Source organism: Cheilinus undulatus, linkage group 12 (assembly GCF_018320785.1).
Source record: "Cheilinus undulatus linkage group 12, ASM1832078v1, whole genome shotgun sequence".
Lineage (NCBI taxonomy): Eukaryota > Metazoa > Chordata > Actinopteri > Labriformes > Labridae > Cheilinus > Cheilinus undulatus.
In genome coordinates, this window is record NC_054876.1 from 19,159,252 (window position 1) to 19,171,966 (window position 12,715).

The 12,715-nt window shown below is 39.5% G+C and overlaps 1 protein-coding gene across 1 annotated transcript; it reads right to left on the reverse strand.

The window, feature by feature from the left end:
* Positions 1-1,932: 1,932 nt before the first annotated feature.
* On the reverse strand, positions 1,933-6,941 carry rom1a (retinal outer segment membrane protein 1a). Its single transcript, XM_041802125.1, has 4 exons — positions 6,792-6,941; positions 4,307-4,737; positions 3,909-4,155; positions 1,933-2,151 (listed from the first exon to the last, which is right to left on the reverse strand). Exons 1-4 carry the CDS (start codon positions 6,939-6,941, stop codon positions 1,933-1,935), a joined length of 1,047 nt encoding a protein of 348 aa, XP_041658059.1.
* Between the last annotated feature and the right edge of the window lie 5,774 nt (positions 6,942-12,715).

Consider the following 12,715-nt stretch of genomic DNA (forward strand, 5'->3'; position numbering starts at 1 on the left):
TTGAATTCCTTTTGCTTTTAATAGCTGCCCCGGATTGTTGTAAGGTTAGCTAGTGAAGAAAGACAGAAATATGCTAAAACACAAAAATCCAGTGGTATGCAGATTAAAGACTGTTAAGTATGGCTGAATAGCACACAAATGTTAGCTTAGTATGTTGTATACATGTTTGAATATGAAGTATGCCGTTTCAGACACACCTAGTAAGTGACTCTGACTTTGCAAATCAGATGGATTTGTCAGATTCCATGCCTGTCGTCAGGCAAATCTATCTTGCAAAGAAACAACTGTGACAGATCAGAGAACGGACCTGACCAATCAGCATCATTTGAGGAGAATGAGGTGGTAGCTGTGGTCGGGGTTTAGTTGTGCTGAAGCCAATAGCAATGGCTGTTGATGGTGTAGCAGTTAGCTTTGATGTAGCTTTAGTATAACGGTAGTTTTATCAGAACTGGACCACATTTCTTTAAATAAAGAGCAAAGAACAGCACTGAAGCTTCTTATGATGGAAAAGATTTTCTGTGAACCTGCTTCTGCACGAGTTTGCAATAATTACTTGTGGTGTGTAGTTGTATTATTGCTATTTAGTTGTTTATACAACGTTTGCCGCCGATTAGTGATTAGCTTGGATGTAGCCATAATATAGCAGCAGTTTTATCAGAACTGGACAACATTTCTTTTTTAAAAAAGAGCAAAGGGCTACACCAAATGCTTCCCTTTGGCAAAGACAATGTTTTTGCTCTTCACCCGACCGGCCCTGGCATGAGTTTTATCCACCAACAAGCTCCACCGTTCATAAACTATGGCAGTGCCTGTCTGTCGAGCTCAGGTTACTACTGGAGCTGTCCATGCCTGTTTGTCTTGTTGTTCTGATTGTCCCTTAATGACCTTGACAGACCTGATGTTCGTCCAATCACCTTCCAAGATTTTTTGAAAACTCCTGCCCTCACCACTTTGTATGGGAGGTTTCCCAGATGAATGTAAAATAATTGATATATGAAACAGTCTATCTGGCGTGTCAGGATAAAATAACTCGCAAACTGTAACTCCAAACTCTGATGTCCTGTATTGTCACAGACAAGTGACACAGTAGAGCATTGTGCCTTATGTCTCTAAAGTCAGCCTTGCATCCTGTATGAACAAACACCCTTTGTGTACACAGCCTCATTAACTTCTGTTTACCTGCTGACTGAGTGGTGATTGCTCCATTGAGTTTAAGTTGTGAGAATAGTAAGACATTATCAGAATTAAAACGCACTAAAAGGAGTTGGTGAATTTGCAAAAAAAAAAAAAAAAAAGAAGTGCAACAATGGAGAGTTTTCTTTCATTTAAATAAGAGAAAAAAGAAGAAGAAGAAGAAGAAAAAAAAGGTATTTTATTAATCCCAGAGGGGAAATAGAATTTTTACACTCCGTTATTTTAAACTTTCTACTTACACATGCCTTACTCAAGGGCACCTCAGCAGTGCTTGGGAAGTTAGCTGGCACCTCTTCAGAGACTCAACCAATTCAACACTTTGGTCTGCACTGGGACTTGAATCAGTGACCCTCAGGTTTAATCCAAGTCCACACAGACTGAGCTACTGCTACCCCAAAATATGGTATACTAAAAATAAAATAATGTGCTTTGAATATTTTTGAACATTGTTCAATATAAAGTGTATTTAAGAGTTAATTATAAACAGTAAATATGATACAGTCACTTCTTTGGATATTGCTACTTATGTTTTGTATTCAGTTTATGATATTAAGATGGAAAACTACAGTTGAATTTAGAATGGTTTACATTTATTTTACCAGTTTTGGTCATCTGACAATAGAAAATGCTAACTCTTACTCTCTCAAATTCAATGAAAGTTTATTGTCAAACTTAGTCCTCCTTTAATTTCCCTCTCTCTGAAAAAAAATATTTACATGTGACTATGTCCTCCATTGTTTAGGTTGTAGGTGGGGCAGCATCAGTGCTAGTTGAAGCACCCTCATCCACCTTGTTTGTGAGCAGGAGGAACTTCATTAAAGGATCAACAAACTCCATGATGGTTTCTTTCACTCCTTTCTCCAGTAGATACCCCTCTGTCTCAATCTCAGTGTTTTCCTTCCCTGCCACAGCCTCCATGGATGTCTGCAGGAACCGCAGGCTGACCAGCACAGAGCCCTGGAAGGGATGGAGAACAGGGGAAGAAATGGAGTTAGAAATGGGGAAGACTAACACTGGTAAGGAGTAACATAGACTCACATAGAATCAGAGAGAGATCAGCTGATGCTCACCCTAATTAAGCCTTGTAAACTATTCTGAACAAAGCTCTATTTGTTCTCAGGTGGACATCAAAGTGTCTCTCATTTCTAATGCTACTGTGATCACTGGGATATTTTGCAAGTAAAAAGAACAAGCCCATAATCAATTACAAAAACAATTAATGCGTTACATGTTTGGAACACCATATACAGCACAAATTCCAAAAAAGTTGGGGTGCTGTGTAAAATGCAAATTAAAACAGAACGCAATGATTTGCAAATCTCACAAACCTGTTTTATTCACAACAGAGGATAAACAACATATCAGATGTTGAAACTGAGATATTTTATCATGTCCTAAAAAAACATTAGCTCATTTTGAATTTGACTGCAGCAACACATCTCAAAAAAGTAGCGACGCATTGAAGGCTGGGAAAGTAAGTGGTACTTATGAAAAGCAGCTGGAGGGACATTTCAAACTGATTAGGGTTAATTGGCAACAGGTCAGTAACATGACTGGGTATCAAAGGAGCATTTTAGAGGGGCAGAGTCTCTCTGAAGTAAAGATGGGCAGAGGTTCACCAATCTGCTATAAATTGCATCTAAAAATTGTGGAACAATTGTGGAAAATGTTCATTAACAAGAATTTTGAAGACTAAATATCCCACCATTTACATGTCATAGTATCATCAAGAGATTCAGAGAATCTGGATAAATCTCTGTGAGCAAGGGACAAGAGCAAAGATCAATATTTGATGCTGGTGATCTTCAGGAACTCCGTGGGCACTGCATTAAAAACAGGTCCAATTCTGTACTAGAAATCACTGCATGGGCTCAGGAACACTTCCGGAAATCAACACATTTGACCGTGCCACCCACAAATTCAATTTAAAGCTGTATCATACAAAGAAGTAACCATATGTGAAGATGATGCACAGACATCGCTGTCTTCTCCGGGCCAAAGGTCATTAAAATGGACCAAGGCAAAATGGAAAACTGTTCTGTGGTCAGATGGCCCCAAATTAGAGATTATTTTTGGAAACCACAGACACTGTGTCCTTTAGACTAAAGAGAGAGGGACTGTCCAGCTTGTTATCAGTACACAGTTCAAAAACCTGCATTTCTGATAGTATGGGGATGCATTGGTGCTTACGGCGTGGGCAATGCTGAAGTAAAGGTTTTTAGAGCAACATATGCTCCCATCCAGACAACATTTCTTTCAGGGAAGGCCATGCATATTTCAGCAAGAAAATACTAAACCACATCCATGACACAAGCATGGCTTAACAGTAGATGAGTCTGTGTGTTTAACTGGTGTGCCTGCAGTCCAGACCGTTCACCAATAGAAAACATTTGGAGCATCATTAAAGGAAAAATCCAGCAAAGAAGACCCAGACTGTTGAGCAGAATCCTCCATCAGACACAAATGGGACAACATTCCTCTCCCAAAACTCCAGCAGCTGGTCTTCTCACATTTTAATAAAATGATAAAATGTCTCAGTTTAACATCTGATATGTTTTTTTGTTCTACTGTGAATAAAATCTAAGATATTAATCTAATACCCTTGAAAAATCTGTGCATAATTTGAACATCTTTCAAATTCAAAATGCACCTGAGCTTTATCAGCTCTGCCTGAAATTACATTGAAAACTGTTGTAAATTTTCTTGTACTGCACCTGTAAGAGGAACACTGACAGCACTCCAGCCCCAATAGTGTTCATCATGCCCATGTAATAGTTAAGCAGGGCTTCTCTGCAGCCTCGGAGGTAGATGTTGAGCTCTTCGGTTTGGTAGTCATAGTTATAGTGAGCAGAGTTGTTGGTGAGCTGATACTGGATGCACGGCCGAGGAGAGCTGGGGTTGCAGCAACTAAAAGGGACTCCATCAACCAAGTAACGACCATCCACGTTGCTTTTGATGCGGCTGAGGACAGTGACAAATATGTTTCAGCTTGTTACATGTAGTTTTATTATTCTTTACAGTTAAATGACCATAATAGGATGCACCTGTTTCTCCAGAATTATGTATGGATAGTAAAATCTTGGAAGTACACAAAGTATTGTGCAAAACTTACTCTTTCACTTCCTTTGAGCTGAAATCAAGGTATCTATTACTGATCCACTGGACTTCAAACCAGTCCCTAAAGTCGTTGTTTCCACAGCACTGAAAGTCCATCTGCAGGTGGTCGATGTTTTGTTTCTGGAAGCAGCGTCCGGGTGTGTCTGTATCCTTGTAGAAACGGATGCCATTCCTCAGGCCGCCCTTCAGAGAAGATTCCAGACTGCCTGTCATGGCATAGCTCATGATGACAGCCAGCAGCATGAGCACAGTGAAGAAAGATGAGACGGCAAAATATGGCTTCAGGAAGTTTTTCCAGCGAGGAAATCGCCCGGCATCCAGAGCATCCTGACAGATCTTTGAAGCAAAGTAGTTGATTCCCAAAGAGGCCAGACCAACGATCATGAGAGTGTTGGGCACCACATGAATGTCTGAGTTATCCATCACCTGTGAATTAGTCCAAAAAAACCTATGTAATCTTAAGAGGTATGATATGAGAGATATGAACACTATTTTGAATTTGTTATACAAAAGGAAAAGAATATATATTTTAAAACCTGCAAAGGTAGCAACACAAAGCTAGAAGCTAAAGACCCCGAGAGCCCCAGTGGGGCTCAAGATAACTGCATGAAGCTGACACCTACCAAGAGGACAAAGCTAGATTTTTAGCGACAACCACAGGTAACCACAAAAGCTGAGATAAATAGGCTTGTGGCATCAAATATGGTGAAGGAAATGTTCCCTACTGTGGCCTTACTCTTGACACATTAACCTGTGAGGAGCTGTTTTAGCCCGATTTTCAACTCTGCTGTCCTTTTTTTGTATTAAAGAGCTGAAAGGAAAATGAAGTGCTCATACGTTTAAGGCGATAAAGGTGCTCTTGATGGATCAAACAGAAATCCAAAAAGGCAGAAAATAAGAAGCTCTAATCCACTTCATGACTGTAGAACAACTAAAATGTGGAGAACTGATGCTAGAAATCAGGCTACAGAGTAACCCTCTCAAGGGGCAAAAACAGCCCTTTACACATTTTGAGGATGTCCATTTCTAAGATGTATTGTCAATGCTAAAAATACAACTCAGTCAGAGTGTTGTTGAGCCCTGGAAGTTCAGTCAAGTAGAAGGTTCAACCGTTGATAATCAGAGGAAATCTCTTGTCACCACAGCTAGTCACATCATCATTCATAATTGAAACCCCCACAGATGAATCGGAGACATCGAGCTCTGAGCAGCTCACATTACGTCCTTCAGGATCACTGTTTAGCTCAAGGGCATCTACAGCAGAGTTACGGAGACAATTAACACAATCATACAAAAAAACTGCTAAATACTCCCACACAGTAAAAAATATGTTCATCTAGTAACACCCAAAAGAACTGAGTGCAGTAAATGTGTCTCAAGTGATTGTAGTCAAAAGACACCTTTGTCTGGAAGGTTCAGTCACTGGTTAATTAGTATCCCTGGCTACCATTACACCATGAAGACAAAAGAATACTCCAAACAACTCAAAGAAAAGGTTATTGAAAAGTATAGGTCAGGGGATGGATACAAAAAGTGTCCAAGGCACCGAACATCCCCTGGAGTTCAGTTAAAATAATCATCAAGAAATGGAAGGAATGTGACCATAGATTTGCCAGGCTCCATCTCTGTCATCAGGCATATTCAGCTAGAAAAGCACCAATCCACAACATTTGTGCTAAACTGAACACTGATTGGACCAATCAGGGTCATTTGAGAAGAAAGAGGCAGTAACTTTGGGAGGGAAGCAATGGCTGCCTACACTGCTGTGATGTAGCTTTAGTATAGCATCAGTTTTACCAGAACTACATTTTCCTTTTATTAATATACAAACTTGTCCATCTCTTACAAGTGTAACAACTGTATTTTTGCTTTTTCTACTGAATTAGAAATTTTAGATTGCAATTGTAATTGTTTGAATCAAAAGCAAAACATTTGAAAAAACACTCTTCACAATATTTTAATATTTATTATATTATATTTTAGAAGCAAAATTGTGTCAGTTCATCAAATTCAAAGTAGTGTTGACCACATTCATACTTAGGGATTAGGATGATTAAATTTGACAGAGCCGAGTTTATTAAATAATGTGTCAGGACCAGAGGTAATGTATTATCTAGCTTATTTTTCTCTATTCATAATGATGTTTATTGACTCTATTACAGGGACTTCACTCTTTAAAGATGCTTTTTCATGTCTAACAAAAAGACATTTAAAGATGCAGCTGACAGCAGATATCTTAATGAAATCCACTCAGCTTAACACAACCTGATAAGCCATCCTTGCAGACAATAACAACTTGAAATTTAAAGTCATAAGTACTTTATCAGTCATGAATGAACACAGTCTAATTATAAAACACAACTGAGACTCTCAAACGTGATATCTTGTCGTACATCGGTAGTGATGACTATTGTTTGTTTAAAAAGCAATACTATGTTATTATGAGGCTTGACAGTTCTGTTAAAGAGCTTTTCAAGTACCTCTGCTCTCCTGTGCAGCTCTGTCTTGAGGATGCAGCCCAGGCTGAAGGTCAGTGCTCCGGCTACTGTGGCGCTCCAGGAGAGCATCCACAGGCCCTGGGCGAGCTTCACCCTTTTCTGAAAGGGGAACTTCATCTTCATCACCACCATGGTTGCAGCGAGGGAATGTGAGTCTTACAGGGGGAGTAGGGGAAGGAGAGTGATAAGGCAACGAGAGACGATGATGTACCGTGTCTGTAAGAAGGAAGGAAAAGAGAAGGCTAAGACTTTGAAGGTCTTGGGGATTAAGGAGAGAATGTTGGAGTCAGCTTTACATTTGAAAAATAAAATAGCTGGAAAAGTTGAACTACAATCAAACCGGACTGATAAAATATTTTTCAGTAATAACTAAGCATGTTAAAATAGTTTAGCACAAAATCCTTTTCTTAAACAACAAGCTTTTCTAATCTAAAGTTATTGTCTGAAGTTAACTTGATGATAATCTATCTAAACTCACCTTAATTGGGTATAAATAAATACTGAAAAGTCCAGTTACCTCCACTGAACTCTACGTATCCTCCAGCGTGCCACAATCTAGATTTGGCACACTGGATTTGGCAAACTTGGGCTCTGGGAGCGTCTTACCTCTAATACTTACCTATCCTCTTACAGCTGTCCATGAATCCAGGCCATTGTCTGCTCAGCACCCACCACTTATACAGAGGGACACAGAGGTGACGATGCTAATTGAACATGACAGAGGTTCAGATATAGGGCACTGACTTTGTAACAGTGATGCTTGCATCACAACTAATTCATGCTTGATAACGAACAACTCAAAATTAGAGAGTGACTAGAATTAAAAATGAGACAATTATTGAGATGCAAGTTATGATATTTAAAAATACACTCACCGGCCACTTTATTAGGTACACCATGCCTTTCTATCATCTCTAACATCTAACATCAACAAGGAATTTTTGTCCACACATCTTCCCCTCCATTTTTCTGGCCATTCTCTGTAAACCCTAGAGATGATTGTGCATGAAAATCTGATGAGATGGAATGTCCTTGCCTAATTTGCAAGAGTATTTTTACTCGGCACGGTTGAGGCCTCTGACTTTTTGGTGCATATTTGAAGTGGAAGGATATAGAAATGACATTCATAGATTTACACACAGACAGCCAGGTAATAACTTTTTGTTTAGAAAGTATTTACAGCTGATACAGTGTTTTCAAAGAAGTTGTTAGGTCAGAGTGAAAACTACTATTGCCTTTATTGTCAATGAAACTGTTTATGAGGAAAAAATCTGTTCTTACATTTGTCAGTTGATTGTATCAGTCATTTTCAGGCAAAAAAAATCCAACAGTATTTGCTCACTCCAGGATTTAAATGTACATTCATGCATTTAATTTCATATATCTTCCCTATTGTGTGCTGTAAAAGAGATAGAGAAAGAAGCAGAAAAAAGTAAAAGTAAAACCTCCATAAAATGTGTTTGGGTCTTTATATACTCTTTAAAGTAATTTGTAAACACACAATAAAGAAAACTAACAGGTAAGCAGTGGCAGCCTGAACTCCCCTAAATGAATGCATTAGACTGTGATCTAATTAAGAGATATCTGTTTAACACTGCAAACAAAAAGTAAAATGGGCTGTAGACAGACAAGATAAAGTGGAAATGGACTCAGTCAGGAATAAAACACCAACACTGAAAGAGAGATCTGTCAAGACAGAAGTTACTGCTTTACCTCTTGAGATAATCATCTGTCAGGAATTCTTCTCTCTCTCACAGTAAGGCCAATAGACTGATCTAATCAAAAACCTCCGTCTATGTTGATTGTCCCTATGTAGAATAAAAGAAGACAGATCTGCATCATGGTCCACTGCCTAGTGCTAGTGGAGATGGTTTCCTGTCAGTTCTTAGCAAGGCTGCCAATGGTGGTGTTGGGATCCCTGCGATCTCTTGAGATGGGCCCTGTATGCATCCCATGTGGGTTGATTCCCACTTCAAGTCCTCATGGACAATCCCAGGTGGAACCAACATGGAACCTGCAGGCAAGCCCACATGGGACCCATATTGCATCCAACAGATAACCCATATGAGGCCCACATGGACATGCTGGTTGTGTTGGTGGGTTTGCAGAGTAGCAGACAGGGGTACTTGAAAGTTATTGCTCCAGGGCATGATCCTGTCTGGGGCATGCCCTTACCGGGTCACATTTCATTTAACACTCTTGAATGACCGCACAGTCCATCAGTTAAGGCTCAGGAGTAAACTTTCTTTACTGTAAATTACGCTAACATGTACTAAAGGATGTCAAAACAAAAGCGTGTTCTTTTTAGATTTATTTTTGGGCCTTTTCGTGCCTTTATTTGATACAGCAAGGACAGTGGGTAGACTCAGAAACAGGGAAGAGAGTGGGGAGAGACATGCGGTAAAGGGCCACAGGCCAGATTCAAACCCCGGCCACCTGCGCACATGGGTAGCGCCTGAAACCACTCGACCATCTGCGCTCCCTGACAAAAGTGTTTTCTTTAAAAAATAACAAATTTTCCTTTTCTGAAACAAAGCACCCCTCAGCTTTGACTGTACTTGGCAGCTTTCACCCAGCACAACTTGGTCAGCTCTGTTTCCCAGCTCCTGGCTGTGAAAATGGAATGAATTGTTTACCCTTTTTAAAGAATAAAAAGGTGTCTGTGCTAAAAAGAAAATGTCCACGTGCGTCTTAAGCTTGAAAACTGGCCATCATTGACCCTGCTCTGCGGTCTTGGTTGAGTTGCTGTTGTTCCTAAACACTTCCTCTTTCTAATATTCTTACTTACAGTTGACAGTGGAATATCTAGCAGGGAGGTTTGTAAATTTACAAACATTTAGGAAACAAAATCAAGTACCTAGTCATGAAGACTGTGTGGCTACGTGCTTGATTTCATACACTTATGGCAACAGGTCTAATTGAAACCCCTCTCAATTTAATTAACAGCCAAATAGATTTGTCTATATAGTATTTATTTGTTAGAGGGCTTTAATGGAAAGGGGCTCTATGCTAGTCATGCTAAGCTAATATAACACAGGCCAGTTTGGTGGTTTCGTAAGAGTAGCAAGTACAACATTTGTTCTTGTATTTCACAAAAAAATTTAAAAAAAAAATGAAAACAGTTGAGTTTTCTGTATTTTTATTTCTCCCAGTAGTCTATTACATGTTAATGGGTGGAGTTAAATGGATGATATTTACACATTTCAGTTGGTGCAGTTGCACTAACTTATTTAGAGATGTTTACTATTGTTAGCAGTGGAAATATACTATCATTAGTTTTACACATACACATATTAAAAGCTATTTCATAACCATACTTGTACAGTAAGCATACTTTAAATATTTTATGAAGTCAGATTTGATTGTACTATAATTCAGTGTGTAGTGCATGCCTGTTAGGTCTCTTTTTGCAACAGGATTAAGTGAAGTGTAACATTAAACACTACATTTTTACTACACATAAATACACATTATTTCATGCAGTTAAGCAAACAACTAACCTGAACACATACTTTGGTCATAGAGAAAGTAGCACAAAATTATAAGCTACATTACAGCTTTATACAACAAAAATACACATTCAAATGTCACCAATAAATGTCTAAATGTTGCAGCAGAGGATGTTTGAAGGTTCAGAAAAATATATTTTCTATTTAAATAAAACATTTTCATCTGCTTCCGACTCAACTTTAACTTATATTATTTACAGGCTATTACAAGCTTATTTAAGTGTTGCATGACTATTCGTATGAGTGCAGAATTTTTACAATCAAAGTAAATTACAAGAAATTACAGTTTACATCAAAGGCTAACACTCCTTACATTACAGGTTATTAAGTGGTTCTAAGCTTCTAAAACACAGCTTCAGTGGACGTGTCTTGTAAATAAAGAGCAGGGTAATTCAGTGTTTTGGAAATAGTGCACACATGTTTCTTTCACAGCTGTGTGCGTTCTCCTTTCCACACCTCATCTGGGATTCCTCCTGGCCAGCCGTGCACCTCCGCTATGCCCTGGACATTACCTTCAGCAGCCTGATGCTCACAGATGAAGTGGTTGAGCATCATCTCGGCTGACTGCAGGCTAACCAGCCTGCTTTCTTCCTCCGACATCGGCCTTGCAATAGCTATGTCATTGCTTCCTCTCCAGTGATGTATGATCTGGTTATCTAAATCCTCTGTAGCTTCATCCTCATGCTGATGAAGGTCCATGAGAGCCTCTGTGCCTAGGAGCTCCTGTTGCATTTCATGGTGTGCATGAGGGATATCTTCAATGCTGGCCGATCGAATCAAGATAGTGGAGCCCAGGGTTGGACTTGTGGCTATCCTGTAAGTGCCCTCACCTGCCATGCCATCAGACAGATTCTCATTGTGGATGGTGAACTGGAGGTGAGGAATCTGCAGCGGACGTGGAGAAAGTTGACTGAAAATGTCCTCTCCCCCTGACTCACTGTCTTTGTCCATGTCTCCGTCCTGGTGTCTCCAGACTGGACCTCGGTTCGATCCAGTCAGGATGAAACGTGGGGTCTCTTCTCCTGGCTCTGACCAATCAGACTCCTCCTCCTCTGGTACTGAGCCCAGAGGAAGCTCCTGTCCCCCAGCTTGGACTTTTACAAAGCTGTTGTGGTTGTCCATGAACTCGATTGGAGGAGGGGTGATGGGATGGCCCACCTGGTTCAAGGTTTCATCTGACTGAAAATCATGGTCATTTCTTTGCAGTAGCAAAGTTCCCTAGAGTTATGAAAAGATACAAATCATTCATTTATTGTTTAATGAAAGAATACGTCAGAATATTTTTCTGTCTTTGTGGCCCTCAATGGCTTTCCTCTTCTGCCTCTGCTCATGCATGCATATTGGTGTCACTATTTGCTTTTAAATGTACATATAGAAATATATAGATCTTACACTGAATGCCTCAATGCTGTTGGCAAGTTTTGCTTCAGCGAGCTTCTCTGTCAGCGCTGAAATACGCCGGTTCAACCTCTCACGTTCTCCTTCCATACTCTGGGCCTGACAAAGAAAGACATATGACAAGTTATCTACTCATCAGTCTCCTACCTGTCTCAATGCATGTTTCTAAGAGGATTGTTCCATTCTTACCACTAACTGAAGCCTTTGCTCTAGAAGAGAGTTCGTCTGCTGTGTGGAAGAGCAGCTGTCATGTAGTCTAGGAAAAAGTAAAAACCAGCAGATGGAAAGGAGGTCATGTACTTTATATATAAACACTAGAAATACATTAAACTGTTCCTTCAACTTTGATTTGAGTTTTTTGAACAGGCTTGTGATTTCAGAGAAGAATTTGTAAATCAGATTATTTACTTTTTCTTTCTTTTCAGATGAATTTTTATTTAGATTTAAACACGTATCAAACAGAACAAGTAACAAAAACACAGGTTTATTTTTGTTTTCTGTTTGAAAATATTTACAAGCCAGACCAGTTGAACGTAACTGTTTGGGCAGTTATATCTGGTGTAAGGCGATCCTACCTGTCACAAAAGTCTTTTTATCTGCTCCAAAGCTGATCAGAGCCATGCAAGCAAATGTTAGCCAGGAAGCTAATCAACACAATCTGGCTGCTGCGTGTTCATTACTCTCACGACCATTCATCTGAGATGCTGTTGGCTCAGAATAGAAACAGATGCTAAAACTTTAAAATAAAATCTTATTAAACTTCTGTTTGGAATTAGGGCAAGGGTTTAGGTAGGGTTAGGATACCAAGGGTTAAAAGTCCAAAACCTGACCTGCAAAACCTGATTACAAAATGTTTAATAAAGCCGAGTAAACAGTCTGCTTACAGGAACAAAGCTTGTCCTCCATTAAAACCTTCCAACACAGCCAGCGTAGCTTACATAGCTCCATTAGCTGCGTAAGCTACGTAGATAATGGTGCTATGAAGCCAACGGAGCTAAA

Excerpts from the sequence above, each read along its gene's own strand:
- rom1a (XM_041802125.1), bottom strand. The coding sequence starts at position 6,941 with ATGGTGGTGATGAAGATGAAGTTCCCCTTTCAGAAAAGGGTGAAGCTC. Across the intron at positions 4,738-6,791 it reads AGCTGCACAGGAGAGCAGAG|GTGATGGATAACTCAGACAT; the intron begins GTACTTGAAAAG and ends ACTAATTCACAG. Across the intron at positions 4,156-4,306 it reads AGCTCAAAGGAAGTGAAAGA|CCGCATCAAAAGCAACGTGG; the intron begins GTAAGTTTTGCA and ends CACTGTCCTCAG.